Genomic DNA, 18736 nt, shown 5'->3' on the forward strand with positions numbered 1-18736 from the left:
TTATTTTAGATAAGAATTGGATCCGCTAGACGTGTTACAGAAAATAACAACTCCGGCTGCGCGGTATAAACATATTAAAATATAATAATGTAAAATAACATTTTTTTTTATAAAAAAAATATTTTTGTATTGTCTATAGATGTCATAAAACAACCTTAAAATTTTATATTGGTCCGCTTAATGGTTGCTGAGAAAAAAATTCGCGAAAAAATCGTCCTTTTTTTGGCGACCTAAATCAGATTCCCCCCTTAAACACAAATACAAAATGTTTTAACTGTGTATTAGTATTGCTTTATTTGTTTATGTAAATAATATAATCCATCAATGTTTCTATTTTTTAAACATAAATTGTTACTCTCACAACGTACTCAGACAGCACAAAATATTTACGATAAATATTTATTAATATTCATTTTTTAAATTGTTATATAGATATTTTATACATATTTTACATAAAGCTTTATTCGCGAAATATTATTAAAACATAGGCTAAATATTTTATGTAGATAATATTTATGATAAATATAAATAAATATTTCTAATAAGTATTTTTTACTTGGATTATAATATCTTATTAAGTATTTTCATAATATTTATTATACAATAAAAAATTCTCTCATAATATTTACAATAAATATTTATGATCTGTGCAATCTAAGCCATAAAAATATTTACAAAATATTTAAAAAAATCTTATAAATATTTATAAATATTCTGTAAATATTTTATAAATATTGTGTAAAAAAGCCTAACAGTACTTTGTCTTTAATAATAAAACATATAATTTTAAATAACATTTTGCAATAAAATAATAATAATAAAATGTATATACATATACAAATCTACAGTATATACAATACATATAACAATTTATAAAAATGAATGTCACGTTCGCAAAAACTGGATAAAAGTATACTTATACATGTATTAATTACAATATTATTATAGATAAATTTGATAAATTATATTGTTCTCATTTATAGATATAAGATATAGTCCCCTGTGTATGTGTTAATATATATCCATGACTACAATCGGCTACATATAGTTTATTGTGCACGCTTTATGTATAATGACATAAAGACGCCAATACACGAGTTCCATTTAAAATATTAGTTCTCTCTGTCCGCGCTAATATTGAAGCTGGCGGCTCTTACATTTAGTACGGACATACACCATATTTACTTTCAACGTTACGATTTTATCGGCAGTGTCGCGAAATAGACGTAGTACCTAGTCCCTGATCATTAAAATGGACGTTGGTTCGCTAGTGTACGGGGCTTTGATTCCCACTATTCCCAGTTCCCACCTGTCCTACATGGCACGTGATCCGGTGATCTTACGAAAAAGGGGGATCAGCTGCTGATTATCAACATGGCCCATAATACGGCCGCTGTCACTTGTCGGAGTTCTTTGGATAGTGTTGATTGACTTGATTGTTGTTCAATTTAATTTTGGATTCGTCATGAGCACCTATCAATTAGAACCCTGTATCGAGCTTCCTCTCTCGGAGGAGAAGCTGAAAGAAAGCGTAGATAAAGCGAAGGACTGGGCGCTTATGCATGGTAATTATGTTTTTTTTACTGATAAGAAATAAATTGCTGATAATCAAATGTATGATTATATTTATACACTTGCTCATTCCTGATAAAACTTGCGAGTCATAAAGGCAAACATGATGGCTATTTTATAGTTTTAAGCATAAAGAATTCAAGGATATGATGCAAATATAAAATAATTGCAATGATTCAGATGATGCATTTAGACAGATTTATGTGATGAGATCTTATGTTATTACTTAGGGATATCTATGCGGTCCAAGACAAATTTTAATAAGGACCAGGTACAACTACTACCTGTTACATTGTTACCATCGAGCTTTCCCGAAAAGCCCTTTTTAACTGTAAAAAATGTACAAACTATATTAAACGAACTTATTCATAAAGTTGCTCATGATAAGGAATTTCTTACAAGCAGCTTAAAAAGGTACTGTTACTAGAACTATAATCATAATGGAACTTTTCTTATTGTAGAGTTATATTATTTGATTTAGCACAATCCAAGCTGATCCATTTACAGCAAAGCTATTCCACATATATGAGACAGTATATGAAAAAGGTTTTAGTCAGGTATGTGATATTAAATAATAATGTCTATATTAATATCTAGACATCATTGTGCACAAATACAAAAGAAGATTTTCCTGTTATCTAGAATATAAGTCTTGGACTATTGAGATCAGATTATTTATTACATGATGATGATTGTAAGATAAAGCAAGTAGAAATAAATACAGTAGCGACTAGCTTTGCGGCCTTAGCTACAATTACATCCGAATATCATAGGTAAGTTCAGTGTGAAAAACTTTATTAAGAAGAAATATTATTAATATTTGAAAAGTTTTTTATTTAAATGTTTTCAATGAAAATATATTTATTTTATAGGTATATATTAGAAGAATTGGGATATAGGAAGAAAGCGTGCGAACAAGTAAATTAATTGTTCATTATTATTATAATTTTTTAAGATATAGTTATTTATGTTTGGTTTTTGTAACATGCTAAACTTCTTCAGTAAATCTGTTTTTTTAACTGGACTTCTTGCAGAGTTCATTTTTCTCTTGTTTACTCCAATGTGAAAAAAAAGAAGTAAGATGAACAATGCAAGAAGTTCAGCTAAGAGAATAGTTATATCGTTCTTGATACTGTAATATTTTGAAAATATTTTACAGTTTATTAATATTGATTATTGCTATTCATAAGATTCCAGAAAATAATGCGCTTATTGGATTTTGCAAAGGATTAATATTCGCATGGGAATTGTATAATAATTCAGAGTAAGTTGAGTGATAGAGAGCAGATTTTATTCTGGTTGTTACATTCTATAAATAAGACTAATAAATAAATTGTTTTAGGGCTGTTATATTGTTTATTGTTGAAGATATAACTTATAATATAAGTGATCAAAGGTTTCATGAATTTAAAATTCGTCAATTATGTCCTAAAATTAAGATTATTAGAAAAAGTTTAACAAATTTAGTATCGGAGGGAGTGAAATTGGGACCAAATAAAGAATTAATTGTGTAAGTTGCAATCTTAATTACAATTTATGTTATAAATTATATTAAAATTTATACAAAATATTTTAAAAGAGAATTTTTATCAAAACTGCAAATATGGAAATAAATACTGAATAAAGAATACAGATATTTGAAATGTTGAATTATTGAAACATTTGAATTATTTAAACTGTTTTAGTTCAAATATGGTAGTGGCTGTTGTTTACTATCGTTCAGGTTACGAACTTGAAGCTTATCCTACAGAAAAGGAATGGGACATGAGATTGTTAATAGAGTGTTCTCGTGCAATAAAGTGTCCATCAGTACAGTATCATTTAGCAGGTACTAAAAAAGTATGTAAATCATTTTAATTTTTATGTGTCTAAACAAGAGTAATATACAACAAATTAAATTTTCTTGTTATCTGTACAAAAGCTGTATGAAATATTGGAATAATTAATAGAAAACAAGAACATTTAATTTTTATCATACTTATTACAGATAGAATAAATTTCGTAATATACATATATTCGTTGTAATTAAGGTTTGTAAAATATTTCGATTTTGAAAATTATCTTTTTAGGTACAACAATCTTTAACTCAACCTACTGTATTGAAAAAATTTCTAAAAGATGATGCATCTGTTACTAGAGTGCAAGAAATATTTACTGGTCTATATACATTAGATTTTGTAAGTAATGTATTCATTATTTCATCATAATGCTTATATAATTAACAATTATATGAATAACTTCAGTAATTCAAATCCAAAATAATGTATTTATTGCAATAATAGAATGATGATGGAGAAAAAGCAGTAGAAATGGGTACAAACGAACCGTACAAGTTTGTTCTCAAACCACAAAGGGAAGGAGGAGGGAATAACGTATATAATGAAAGTATAAGAACGTGGTTAAGTTCAATGAAGGAATCGCAAGAAAGAACGGCATGGATTCTCATGGATCGTCTTTATCCTCCTTTACAAAAAAATTATTTTGTACGTGCCGCTGAAGAATCACCTTTAGAGGATGACATTGATCTATCAGATGTTATAACAGAACTTGGCATATATGGCGTAATAGTAGGGTAAGTACAGATGGGATGACTTGCATTTTGATTATCATATTCTTTGTTAATAAATAAATGACATTAATGATATTCGTATAATATCTTTCTAGGGATAGCAATGAAATAATGTTAAATAAACAAGTTGGACATATTCTAAGAACTAAATTATCGAGCGAGGATGAAGGCGGAATAGTTGCAGGTGTTGGTGCTCTTGATAGTCCCTATTTAATTAGCTAAAATTATACATCTCTAGAAGAATAATTTTAATTAAATAGATAGTTATACAATTTATGGGAGAGAAAGAGAGAAAGAGAGAATATACACTATATTATGTTTATTATAAATGTTTTTTATTGTATATGTATATGTAGGCATATGGATATAAGATATGAATTACTGGGAATCAAATAAATCTTTAATATCAATAATCATTTATATGATGACGTTGTATCTACGTTTATTAATTTTTAAATATTAGATTTTTATTATAATTGAATTAACATTAAAACATTTTAACAATAATAATAACAATATTTTTTAAAAAATTCCATTTTTATTGATCATAAGATAACAATTTATATTGCAATGCAAAACTGCAAAAACTGTACAGAGAAAGTTTAATATTTCTGTAACTTTCAAGCCTTATAACTCGAAAAGTACTTTATTGCAGTGTTTTGAAAAGCTCTTGACACCAGCTAGGCACATTCACCTTGATATCTAAAGTAATAAACATTAAAAAATTTTTCAAGAAATCTATAAAATGTTTTGTTATAACTGAGTTTCAATAATTTTTAACATATCTTTATTATTATAGTTAAATTATTTTAAATGTAAAGAAGAACAACGCGCGAATCTAGTTTCTCTGTCTCTTCAACATCCCTCTCCTCCAAGCACCTGATATTGGTTTCTTTCATTACTTTCCATCGCAGCCTACAAAAAGAATGCTCAATAGTTAAGTCTGTAATAATTTATATACATTTAAATAGTTGATTAAATTATCCTCTTAACTATGAATATAGTTATTTTTTGAAATCACGCGTGCGTGTACTCCGTGCATAATGCACAGAAATTGACATAATACACATTATAATTCGATAAATATAATCACATAAGCGATATAATCACAGAAAGTAATATCATGTGTCTAAGTGTAAAATTATTACGTTATCTTCATACTTACGAATTCATCATCAAGAGGATTGACATGTTCGTGCTGTTCAGGAGACACATCTTCAATTGTCGAATCGAGTGTTAATTCAACCTCATCTCTTTGGTTAAACCACGGATTTTGAAAACGAATGCGGTGAATGCTGCAACAATTATATATTATACAATTTTAATTATATGCTAATGACATTTATATATAATTCTTAAAGAAGAATTCCTGTTTCAATCAAATACTAAAATAAATTTAAGACGTACTTTGAGTCATCTCCTAGTTTCCATTGGAAGCCGCTTCTCTGATAGCAATTGTAAATGCATAATAATAAAATAGCAATTATTAATACAATTATTGTTATAATATAAATACTTGTATGTTGTGTATTTCCAATTAATGGTTTACTATTTATCGTACAAGTTGTATTGGATTTTATCGGTTTACCATCTGAACAAATACAAGTTGCATTATCCTCTTTCAAAACGCACATATAATCGCAAAACTCTTCGTTACACAAATTTCTATGTTTAGCTAAAAAAGAATATAATTTAGCTTTATTTAATAACTCTATTAAAATTAATATACATAATAAGAATTTTAAGATTACTAGAGGTCTTACCATACCAACGAACAGGTTGCCTGGAAATATGAAGAATGGCAAAGTGTCTGTGAACATTATTTGTGTTTATATTTAATGTTTCGCACAATTTGTCACCATACAATTTACAATGTCGCACTTGACCGTTCATACCCGTCAACCAATAAAGTGACCGTTCATAAATATTAATGCTTAACGGATGATGCATCTAAAAAAGCAAAAATATCGTTTTAAAGAAGAAAAGGATTAAATATTCACGCAGTTTTTACATCTTTTTATCATGTTTCTGATTTTAATTTTTAAAAAATGGATATAATGAATTAACATACATTCATTCTTAAGAACGTGCTGCGTTGGCTTCCATCGAAATTAGATAATTTGATAACATTATTAAAATTGTTCAACCAATATAATTTAGACTTTACGTAATCGATTGTCATCCCGCTCACAAAGCCTACATCAGAATCAATAATTTTCATATCGGCGCCCATCATATCTGTCCGACATATTTTGCTAAATGGTTTGTCCATTTGCAAAGTTATTTGAGACCAAAATAGCCATCTACAACATCATGAGCAAATCTAAATTTTGAAAATTCTAACGAAGGTATCATTAATGTCCATCAAATTCGTATCTAGATAGACAAATTTGCCGAAAGCATGTATTGCAAATCATTTCTTTAAATTGTTTGGAGTGAAATCCCACTCTAAGGATCAGTTATTCCACAATCTTCAGATAAATTATCCATTAGATAAATTATCACAATTTGCTTATACATAACTATGCATAATTTTATATAAAATTATACATACATAATTTTTTTACATTCCTTCAAACTTGATTTTTTCTAAAACCAATAGTACGAAAATTATTTTTATAATTATTTTTAATGTTTTCACATTACTATTATTATTTCTATTACACCAAAAAGTAATTTTATAAAAGAAAGAAGGATGTATGAACATGTATAAACATATTTCATATATAATTACATATGTTTATGAATATTTATGCGTGTTTATACATATTTAGATATATTCATGCATGAAAAATCTTTTACCAGGAAGAGAATAAGAGAGCGAGCTGAAGTTTATCGAAAGATGAAACGATCCAACCTTAGGGAATGAGATTTCAATCCAAGAAATATAGAGAGATGTATTGCATACTATGTTAGTCTAGCAACAATAAAGTACAAATTTTTTCTAATATTGGTAGAAATGTATCAGAAAGAAATGTATCAAGCAGATCACGCATTATTATATCATGATGGAATCGAAGTATGCTCCATTCCTAATGCATTTCTGTTGTTTATATATTATGGTTGATAAGTCGTAATAACAGAAACCAAATTTCAAGGGAATATAGTTGATAGGAATTCTCTATAATTATCATTGAATTTATGGACTTGAGGCTAGCGTTTTGCTATCTCGGTAAATATGCCAGATACATGAAAATAAAAAAACTATAAGAGGAATAAAAAAGATACCTATTAAACGAGTCAACTAAAAGAGATCCTACTTTTGCCTTATCTTCTATCTCCACCAGAGGCGCACATCTTTGTTTCTCGAAATTGCACACCTTAAACGAAATAATTAAATAAGTATTCAGGTTAAGATATTCTGTTAACGAGATGTTGAGGAGCATGAGCATGGCAGACAGCGCACTAGTCTATCATGCCAGAGGTCCCGGGTTCGATCCCAGTAGAAACCAAAATAATTATGCTCGTGTCTCCTCTCGGAAGAGGCCGGCAATCTCCAGAGAGTATCCTTGCCCACAAAAATATCTCTTGAAAAATCCGCCGTTCCGAACTGGCATTAAAATTGTAGGTCCCATATGCTTGTGACAATTAAATAATCAGCGCGTGCACCACAAGCGTATGAGAGAGGTGTAACACAGGCCAGAGGCCTTAACGTAAAAAGAAAAGGAGATGTTGAGAAAAAATATACCTGAATCGTATTCAAACGACCATTATCATTGACATAGACATTATCGGTGACCCAATCAATCGAGAGTGCCTGTGGATGCTCTGTAGTAATTGTGAATATTTCCTTCGTTCCAATTTTAAGTTTCTTAATAGTGCCAAATTCACCTATAATTATTTTTTTTTACATTTGAATAACGTAATTCTTTTGAAAGACTCTTCCAATCCTTTTTCAGAAATCTTTTGAATCTTCACATGTGCTTTAGTCGTTCTAGATATCGTAATAATTAACTTAATTTATATAAGATTAAACAAAAAGAAACTAACTGTTACTCCAATATACAGAATCGTGGATTGCGTTCACGTCGAATCCATTTATACTGGAATCCAATAATGAATAGATCACATCAATCGAGCGTAAATTATATGATATCTTCCTAATATCATTATCAGTAATGGTGATGAATTCCATTGGTGACCCTAAATAATCATTAATAATATTTATTGTTCTAAATAATTTGCATAAACGTTTAATTGATCATGCACTTACCGATAGCTTTGCAAGAAACTCCGTCCGCCATATCGATTTTATGATGGTCGTTACAAAGACATTCGAAAGAACCCTCCAAATTCCGACAATATTGCGAACAAACATCGTTTTCGCATTCGTTTATGTCCTCGCAAACCTCATCAGCATTTAAACCATATCCATCTGGACAGCCGCAAACATCGCCTTTTGGTGTCTTGTAACATTGATATTCACAATTAGTGTATAGTGAACAAGCGGTCTCTACACAGAAAAATATAACGCATCAGTAAATAACACAAACTAATCTGCAAGACATAAATTTTTCAGATTTTCAAAAATTCTGAAATTTTCTCTTTTTCACTTTATTGACATTTTTGTTTTTAATTATCAGTGATAAATATTAAACTTATATGAAAAAAGCCAATTTCAGCGAATTCTTTAAAGACAAAAATATTATAAATTAATCGACAAATTTTTCGTTAAAAGAATTTTCAGCAGTTAAAATTATATAGCCCAAGAAAAAAAGATTAATAACATACGGCATTTTCCATTTTCATCGCTGCCGTCTGGGCAGTCTTGAATACCGTCGCATACTTTCAAGTACGGCAGACAAGTGCCGATAGTACATTTGAACTCATTACATTTGGTAGATTCCGTGATGGTGAAGTTGATGGGTTTTTTACCATCGACACAATCTTTCTCATCTGAAAAGTCGTCGCAATCATTCTTTTTGTCGCATACCCAACTCTTCGGAATGCACTTCGTTTTATCACAACTAAATTCATCGTTCCAGCACCCTACACAGTCATACTCGTCATCAAATTTCGGACAATCAAATACGCCATCACATCTGCAAGAAAAGAAATGAATAAAGACGGAAAATTTTCAAGATTAAGATTATAATTTATTTGCTAACGTTCATGATTATTCACTTGCATAACAAATTCTGCAATTTGAAGAAATCTTCACAAAGAACAAGTAACTTAAGGCAAATTTTGATATTCGTGCACACTATTTGCTGACTTATTCTCTTATGTTGTAAATAAAACGATTTACCTTACTTGTTTAGGAAGACACAAATTAATGTCTAAACATTGATACTCATTTTTGCTGCAATTATTTAAAGAATATGGGCATAATACTTCATCGCTGTTATCGAGGCAATCATGGAAGCCATCGCACTTCAGCGAAGCAGATATACAATGACCATTGCTACACCGAAATTGTTCGTCTAAACATTGTGTTATTGATTTACATGCCTCGGGGGTTTCATCCGATCCGTCTTGACAATCAAACTTAAATACAAACAAAATTACATAAAATAACACTGCATAACGTTTTTAGTAGGACAATACAATTTTTACAAAATTGCTAAAATGAACTGTGCTGTATACAAAAAAAATTAATAATAATTCATATATTTTAATTTAGAAATGTAGAGATGCAGTTTCTTAAAGTATAATTTCATTCTGGTAACTTTTTCGCAAGACTGTACCCTGAATTATTAAGTGCTTGTAACGTTTATTCTTAGAAAATAAAAAAATTACATGTAATAAATACAGCAACTGAATTAAACGAATAAAGTATGATATAAATGCTGCTTACTATTTTGTTACATACAAGCATCTCCGGTATGCAAGAGATGGATCCGCTGTGACATTGAAATTTACCTAAAAAGAATTTATTCGTATTATGAATAAATACAATGAATAAATACAATGAATAAATACAATGAAGCTTACAGATTTTTACTATATTAAATATTATAATAAGGCTGTATTCGATAACATTACCCGGATGCCCCCGTGTATTATCTTTTCCTTATTTAACATTGAATGAACAATAAGGACAAAACGATACACAGAGTTAACATTTCCGGACTCAGCCTAAAAATATATAAATTATAAAGATATGACATATATTATTTCAAATTAATCCTTTTTAATTTCATTATGTAATAATGAGACAATTACATATTTTTCGCTTCCATAATATGATATCCTAAAACATTTCTCTTTTATTTTAGCTACCAATTATGTATGTACATACACGCATATACACTTGTGATATCTTATAGATTTCTTTGGATATATCCCACGGATATCGTTTAAAATCTCCCTAGAATCTAAGACATGCGGACACTTGTACAGGGTGTTACAGATACATACTAGGCAGTACGACGGGTTGCACGGCAATTTTGCATAGGTTAAGCGCCTGCCCCCGGGCGCCTACCCATGCAAAATTTGCCGCGCAACCCGTTGTACTGCCTAGTATGTATCTGTAACACCCTGTACATCCCCTGGATATCCGTTGGATAATTGTGACCATCCACGGATATCACAAGATTATCGCGATATTCCAAAATGACGTCCGTTGGACATCTTTAGGATAAAGGGTGCTGCGAGGGTGTATATCGTTTTCTCCTTGTTGTTCAACTAATACTTGGGTACTTTCTGGTGTAAAATTTTAAAAAATCGATTTTTTTATTGCATATTTCAATTGTACAACATTTCAAGAACACACTGTAAAAATTTCAAAAAGAAATTCGAAGAATTAACGATTCTACAGCCAAAAGTCGAACAGCGCTCGAAGTACTGGTAGAGCGGCGAAGGGTACGGCGTTCGGAGCGCAGATAGCGGAGCTGAATAAGGGGAATATCTGGAGTCTTTTTGCTTTGTGGGTTCAAAACACTATTAAAATTTAAAGTATAACCTCAAAACAAGAACAAGATATCAATCGAATTGAGGCCCCTGCTCTCTGAGGAGGTTATTCATTGGATCGAATGATTATTTCTGCATAGTATTGTGACTCTATATAAGAGTTGAAAAACCAAAGAAAGGGAAACCAAAAGAAGAAGAATAAGGGGAATTGTTGCAAAAAGTTGTTGTGAGCAGCTGCTTGGAAATTCAAAAGGAATCCTATATTGATATGGCCGCAGCACAGACTTTTGCATAACGCATAACGCATAGTGCATAAGCGAATCAACTAATAAGAAGCTTTCCTTTCCTCTCATTCCATAGAAAAGAAGAATTTCGATTGGTTGATTCCCTTATACACTATGCATTATGCGTTATGCAAGAGTCTGTGCTGCGGCCATTACGTAGAAAGGTTTAAAAGTTTATGTGTGTAAATACATTTAACTTTCTCGTTCGAGAAGAACGAAATAACCTTGGCGCTTCAGTTTTCATTCGATTTTCGTAGTGTATTTGAAGCTGTAATCATGCCTCTGGATCGAAAAGGAGGTCAATCTAAACCTAGAAGTCATCGATCTACACCAAGGAAGTTTCAAGGGAATCAACACACTATTGAAACCTTGACAGAATTCACAAATACTTCTGCGTTTCTTCTGCGCGAATTATCAATATTTTTCAATAATTCTGCTTTACGCAATAGCCACACAAATAAACTTTAGGAAAAAATTTTGTTTTTTTATTTCAGACTATTGGTTCTTCGAGATATCGTGTCAACCGTTTAGTCATTTTATTTTTTTAACGCTGCGCCTCTCAACTAATTTCTTAAAATTTTGGAATGAAAATATTACTGTAAAAATTTTTTTCATATATTGACATGTGTATTAATAAGCATGTCAAAAATTAGAACCGTATGTCTTACAGTTTTCTTCAAAAAAATTCCAAAAAAAGCCTTATTTTTAGTGCGATTTCACCAGAATGTATTCTTAAATAAGGATAAAATGATACACGGAGACATCCGGATAATGTTTTCGAATATAGCCTTATTATAATATTGAATATAATAAAATCTGTAAGCTTCATGAGATATATCTTAATTGGCACGCAATATGTTGTGTCCGAAGTAACAATGACATTCTTTACTACTATCTTTTAGTTTTGACACTCTCCAATTACAAATCTCTGCTATATTTTAAGGCAGTCTTAGGACATTTCTTGGAGAACTGTGTTGTATGGTAGAAGGATTTGAATATGATAAGATATCTTAAGATATTAATAGGATATCTTATGATATTTTACGTTGTTTTACGATATTTTCTTTAGATATTCCGGATGGGATATCTATGGGATTTCTTTGTCAATATGAAACAATTTGGGATATCCTCAGGCTAAAGTATGCTGTGTGTGATATGAGTTTAGTTGAAGTACATTCATACCGTTTCTTCCAATGTAAATTAACTTTAGTCAATTTACTCTCCGGCTTTTTTAATCCTTAGAACTGCATTAAGATAAAGAATTAGTTGAATCAAGATTAAAATTAAACTATATCTAGAAACGGGCAGAAAGATAAAGATCACGGTTTTATTAAAATATTCCTTCAATCTTCGCATTCAGATATAATTAAATGATAATAAATAGAACAAAAATGCATATGATACTTATTATCATAATTATAATACCTTCTCTGCATTGCGGTCTTCTGCAATTCATCTCATCCGAAAGATCGATGCAATCGTAATGCCCATTACAACGATCTTCTATATCGATACACTCGCCATTTGTACATGTAAAGTGATCTTCCTCACATTTTTTCTTTTCATAGCAGTTCCCCATCGTCTCGTCTTCACCATTCGGACAATGTTCAATACCGTCGCACCTAAATAAATTGTAAGATTTATAAATATTAAGAATATTTATATTATATAATGAAATCTACAAGAAAGGGAAAATGGAATAATAAATATTCCTTTGGTTTGACGAAAAAATAAATTAAATATAAAGGTACAAAAATATATATTCAAAACAAGTAAGTCAATCTCGATAAATTCACGTAATAAACAACACAAAATGTATTAATAAAATATGATAACTGTTAACATATTGACTTCCAATGTACGGAGAATTATTTTTTAATTATGGATTATGTTATTTAAAAATACTAATTAAACGTACACATTTTTCTTTGATATGCAGACACTGTGTTCGCTGCACTTAAATTCGTTCGCAAGACATTCACTAATAATGCAAGTACGATTGTCATCTGAAAGTCCCATTCCAGGAGGGCAAGCACAAATCTAGAAATAAAAATATCACATTGAAATTCCATTTCTTCAACAAATAGTATCATTTCGTAATCAAAATGAGATTAACCAACATATGTCATAAATATCAAAAACAACAATGTTAATTGTATATGAAATGTTTATATTGCGTTTGTCGAATAATTATAACGTTGACATATAATTGCATTGCCTACGTAAAACTTGCATACTTACAAAAGTAGCATTAGAAGAAAGCAAACACACGTGTGAGCAATTTCCATTATTTTTCTGACAATCGTGATCAGGTTTAACATCTTTACTCAAAGTTACCATAAACGAAACTTCTAGAATCATATCTAAAAAGATATCATTTTATTGATTATCAATCCTGTGTATGTAGAGGAGAAGGTATTAAAGCCAATGTATTGTGGCCTCCCTCAATATCTCCGTTTTATATAGCAAATCCTAATAATTATAGAATTATTCAATAGCTCGCGCGCCGTTACACCATGTAAATCTAAATATACCAATACTCAATAGCCAGTACTTATTATAACGCATTCTTACTTTCAAGTATTTTGAAACGTTTCTGAAGATTTTAGTATTTAATTACATCTATTTTGTCATTTTTCCTAAATTTAAGCGTATTATAACACGAATATATTTTTGAGTGTATTGTTTTCTATTTATCATTTTATTTGACTGCATATATTTTAAGGTATTTAAGTAATAGCATGACATTTTGCTAATGTGGTCCTCTATGGGTATTGATTGCTCACGGTCTCTTTTTTAAGGTTTTCATATTAAAATGATTATTTGATCGATTGTAGCTCCACTGTTAATCTATTGGGATCTTAAGTCGTGTCCAATATGGCCGCCTCAAAAAGGATAAGGGGCCGCGCACAATAAAAGGAATAGAGAACAGAGAATAAGAATTTCAATCTATCAGAAATCATGTATTGTGGAATATACATACACATTGTCTTATTCTCTGTTCTCTGTTCCTTTTATTGTGCGCGGCCCCTTATCCTTTTTGAGGCGGCCATATTGGACACGACTTAAGATCCCAATAGTTTATATTACGTGTATATTATTTTCAGTACTTAAATTTTTAGTAGGCTGAGCAGAGCTTATATACACAAGTTACGTGAATGTAGGTATAATATATACATTTATTTGCATACATTTTAAAATGTTTTACTTTTTTGTTAATTTTATAATCAAATACTGTTTTCTGAATAAAACTAATTTTTTAAGGCTATTTTTATGGAAGGCCACATTACCGCACCCATGTTTTTCTTCGAGTTATTATGCAATGTCGCTACATTTTTATTAATAGTGTCCTATAAGTAATAAATATTTCGTAACTTTGAGTCCAGAAACGATTCAACAACATTTTATCGAATGTAATTATCAAGTTTCAAACTTACATATTTGATTATTAACAAAGTTATTATGTAAAATGTAACTGCGGGGGGGGGGGGATATTAAACAAGGAACTCACCAAAAACAAGTATATTCTTATGACTCAGATCAAAAGTGTCTTTAACATTTGTCGAGTATAATTTCTTATTCTCGCTCCATCCGTCACCCTCAGTCCAATAGATATTGTTGCCCATGATAGTAAGACTTGTAGGGATTGTTAAGTTATTACGGAACTTATGTGTGCCTAAAAATTACATACTTTATATTTTTACGATATTCGTACAAACGTATTTTTTCATAATAAATTATTGTACATACATTGAGAAAAAAACTTTTTTAGTTTTAGTGAATACTTCTCTCTCTAAATTCGGATTTATTCAATTTAAATAAAAAGAGATAACTCCTTTTGCTTACAGATCGATTGCCTATAGCATCGTTTGCTTAATCATATTTGCCGACAGTTCGTTTGCGCAAAAAAAGTATCGCCAACAGTTTTTGATTGCTAACATGGAGAGAATTTTTTCTTAGAGTTTACCCTGAAAATATAATAGTTGTGGGACAACATTCTATTTCAAAGAATTTTAATGTAAATCTCTTTTATTCATTAATAAAATAGAATAAAGTATAATATAAATTTAATTAATTTTACTAAAGTGCATGTTAAAAACCTTTAAAATAATGTATTGTACCACAAATACCATATTTTTAGGGTCAATTTTAAAAGAAAATTCTCTATGTGTACATGTACTGTTATGCACAAATATAAAATTAAGAGTAAAAAGTAACTTGTCACCATTATGCGTTACAAATTAGGAGTTATTTTTTTCAGTAACGAATGTTTTCAACCTGTTAGAAGTAACGATTGACTTTGATGTTACCGTTATCGGCATAAAAAATGTCATTATCGTTATTATAACAAGGTAATATTCAACAAAGTAACGGCGTTATAAGTAACGCGTTACTTGCCAACCCTGCATGTAGGCAATCAAAATGTAGGCAATAATTTTTGTGCGAAAATGAACTGTCAGCAAACGTAATGTAGGCAATCGATTTGTAAGCAATCGTACATTTATGTTATAAATATTATTTCTCCCAAATAAATAATATTTATAACATAAATTTTTAAATTTAAGTATATTACGCTAAAGCAGTAAAATTTTAATTTAATAAATTATATAATAAAATATATTAAAAAATTTAAACATACATTTGCGAGACATAACTCAAGACTAAACACTTATAAAAGCTAAAATGCAAACCTGCAGCCGAGTGCAACAAAATAGACCAATGATCATTCACAAAGAGTGTTTTACTGTCTCTATGGTAACACATTGATATTTTTGAACCTGTCAAATTTTCCATAAGCAGCTTTCTTTCACCGAGTCCGTTCATTTGCATTTCATATACAAAATATTTTGTTTCTAGGGATTTTAGAGAAGATTTTTTCTGGAACGCTACATACATCTTGCTGCAATATTTAATATATAATATTTTCTTGATAACTGTTTTGTTAACAAACACTATTATTTCGTAAATGATAAGTCATCAATTTCATAATGCCATACCTTTCTTCGGGTACCAATGTAATATAATAAGGAACATGATCCTTAAAATAGAAAATCGTCATTGCCAAGGTTTTTATATTGTATACCTCGATTGATCTGTTATGTACGTTTAATATATACAAGTTATTACTAATATAATCAAATGCTAACCCGCTATAATCATCATGTGATTTCAACGATATGATGGTTTCAACGGTATCTGTGACAGGATCGATGCGCTTGACAACTGAATTGTCAAACAACTCTAACCAGTTCTCGAATAATATAAATACCTGACCTAAATAAAGTTTTTATTGTAAAAATTTTGGTAACAACGAAAACCAATTGTTAGATAGCCATTTGTAATTTAAAAACAAATTCTAATATATATACCAGTGATCGGATCAGATGCCATGTTTTGTAAATATCCAAAAACAGATAATAATTTAAATTTAAAATTCTCTTTCGGTTTTCCTATCATTCCGTCATAATAGTCTATAAGTTTGTATCTATCAGATAATAGCAAATGCTGCTTCTTTGTCACCTCTGAAATTATACTCTTATCCTTACTCAAGAATGCTTACTTAATAAGATATGTGATAAGCATTGTTCATTATTATTATCATATCAATTTTGATATGCAGAATATGTTAATATATCCTATAAATTTGATATTTAATTTTTAATTTTTAACGAATTTACCTTGACAGGTATGATTGTCGACGTTTAATTCCTTATCCAAAGGACAAGCGCACGTGTATCCATTCTCCTGATTTAGCATGCATAATTCGGAACACGGATTGGAAAGACATGGATTGTTAATCTAAAATTTCATTGAAAGATAATGCAAGCTTTTTGCGATCTACTTTTTATAATGGAAAAATAACATCATGATACTATGCGTACTTTAGGCTTCAGCGCTGGATGTTCGATGTACACATTATAAGGATGTAAACTTCGATGTAAGATATTCCGATCCTTTCCAGTGAATTTATTACATGACTGTATCGCATTGGATTTCATGTCCACCCAATACAATTTATTTTCGAAAACCGCCAGTGAGAATGGGTTGTATATTATATTATGTAGTACAAACTGCGAATAATTAAATTATATAAATGTATTTCATAGAATCTCAGTGTGTTGTACCTTGTAATATTTTATAATTAAAAAAGAAACAAGTTTTAACTCTTCGATCAGTTCCGTCTAAACGTATTGATTCGATTTTCCTTAATTTAAAATCCACCCAATATAATCGATCGGCTTGATAATCGATAGTTAGGCTTCTCGGCGCTTTTATATTTTCAGAGACGAATACACGGATGTTTTTGCCATCCATTCCCGCCACTGCTATATGTGGATTAGAACCCCAATCACACCAATACATTTTCCTATAAATGTAACGTGTGCTTAATATATTTCTATTTAAGTTTATGTTGTTATAATTCTATCTTCTATAATTGAAAAAGTTTAATGTTTTAATATTGAGAATAACAATTATCTTATCAGTATATTTTATAAAATAATAGTGTTAATTCAATTCCATTTGTAGTAAAACAAGGATCCAGATAAGTTCCGGATAAATCAATTAATAAGAATTTGTTTTTTTACTTTCTCCCTTTTTCTTATGTTTTTATTTAATCGTTAGATCATTAAAATTAATTAAAAAGTTTGGAAAAAATTATATTACATTTGGTAAAATAGAATTAAAATATAACTATTAAGAAGATTTGTACGTTCTTAATGAGATAATAAATTAATTAATAAGAACTTCTTCTTCTTTTCTCTCCCTTTCTCCTAACGTTTCTTATAAGATCATTTAGGTTATTAAGAAATAATAAAATTTAAGAATAACTTGTACAAGAAGTGTAATATTTACCCACGAGTTGGTAATAAAGCAATTCCCATTGGTTGATCAATATCATCAATTAATACAGTACAAGTTGTGTAGGTTTCACTGATTTTGCAAACTCCAATATGATGGTTAATCTTGTCCGTAAAATATAGATTTTCTGTGATCCAATCTATGGCCATCGCTGATATCCTTGACAAGCCTTTATACAAGAAAAATGTAAAAAATTCAAAAGGTATAATAAACGATTAGAATATGCAACTTTTATCTTAAAGTACTTACTTCTCAAAAAATGAGACGCATTCTCTTTCGTTATAAATATTAATAATATATAATTTCATATATTTATATAAATATTATTATATATGTAGAGGAAGGTCACCGATACCGACATACCACTTTGTTTTTAGACAATATTTCTTAAACAAAAGGTAAAAATACAACTTCAAAAACATAAATACAAAGTAAAAAATGTCTTCTATTAGATATTATAAGCAATTTTTATAATACTGTTTGCAATTTTGCAATAATTAAGTTTTTCGTAAGTTATGCAAAAATAAGCGTCTGACAAAATGGGCTTCAAAACTGACATAGTAGGCAATAATACCAACATTCCTATTCTATAAATAAA

The 18736-nt window shown here is 29.7% G+C and overlaps 2 protein-coding genes across 2 annotated transcripts in view; one reads left to right on the plus strand and one right to left on the minus strand.

Annotated features, from left to right (window-relative positions):
* Window positions 1-1357: 1357 nt before the first annotated feature.
* LOC108758705 (glutathione synthetase) lies at window positions 1358-4435 on the plus strand. The gene is made up of 11 exons (XM_018503781.1): window positions 1358-1565; window positions 1803-1986; window positions 2054-2129; window positions 2215-2345; window positions 2445-2490; window positions 2763-2836; window positions 2915-3082; window positions 3258-3411; window positions 3642-3749; window positions 3855-4144; window positions 4237-4435. Exons 1-11 carry the CDS (start codon window positions 1466-1468, stop codon window positions 4361-4363), a joined length of 1458 nt encoding a protein of 485 aa, XP_018359283.1. The 5' UTR covers window positions 1358-1465; the 3' UTR covers window positions 4364-4435.
* A 552-nt stretch (window positions 4436-4987) lies between these two features.
* LOC108758569 (vitellogenin receptor-like) overlaps window positions 4988-18736 on the minus strand; it is an 18692-nt gene continuing 4943 nt past the window's right edge. The window contains 22 exon segments of the mRNA XM_018503571.1: window positions 4988-5056; window positions 5307-5436; window positions 5549-5806; window positions 5910-6091; window positions 6213-6444; window positions 7370-7461; window positions 7830-7972; window positions 8132-8284; window positions 8355-8594; window positions 8873-9183; window positions 9390-9628; window positions 9939-10003; window positions 12703-12899; window positions 13196-13317; window positions 13519-13640; window positions 14789-14953; window positions 16225-16551; window positions 16647-16799; window positions 16956-17076; window positions 17160-17348; window positions 17443-17644; window positions 18133-18307. Coding sequence (XP_018359073.1) covers window positions 4997-5056; window positions 5307-5436; window positions 5549-5806; window positions 5910-6091; window positions 6213-6444; window positions 7370-7461; window positions 7830-7972; window positions 8132-8284; window positions 8355-8594; window positions 8873-9183; window positions 9390-9628; window positions 9939-10003; window positions 12703-12899; window positions 13196-13317; window positions 13519-13640; window positions 14789-14953; window positions 16225-16551; window positions 16647-16799; window positions 16956-17076; window positions 17160-17348; window positions 17443-17644; window positions 18133-18307 — 3878 coding nt within the window. The 3' untranslated portion in view covers window positions 4988-4996.

Source organism: Trachymyrmex cornetzi, unplaced genomic scaffold (genome assembly GCF_001594075.2).
Source record: "Trachymyrmex cornetzi isolate Tcor2-1 unplaced genomic scaffold, Tcor1.1 scaffold16, whole genome shotgun sequence".
Classification (NCBI taxonomy): domain Eukaryota; kingdom Metazoa; phylum Arthropoda; class Insecta; order Hymenoptera; family Formicidae; genus Trachymyrmex; species Trachymyrmex cornetzi.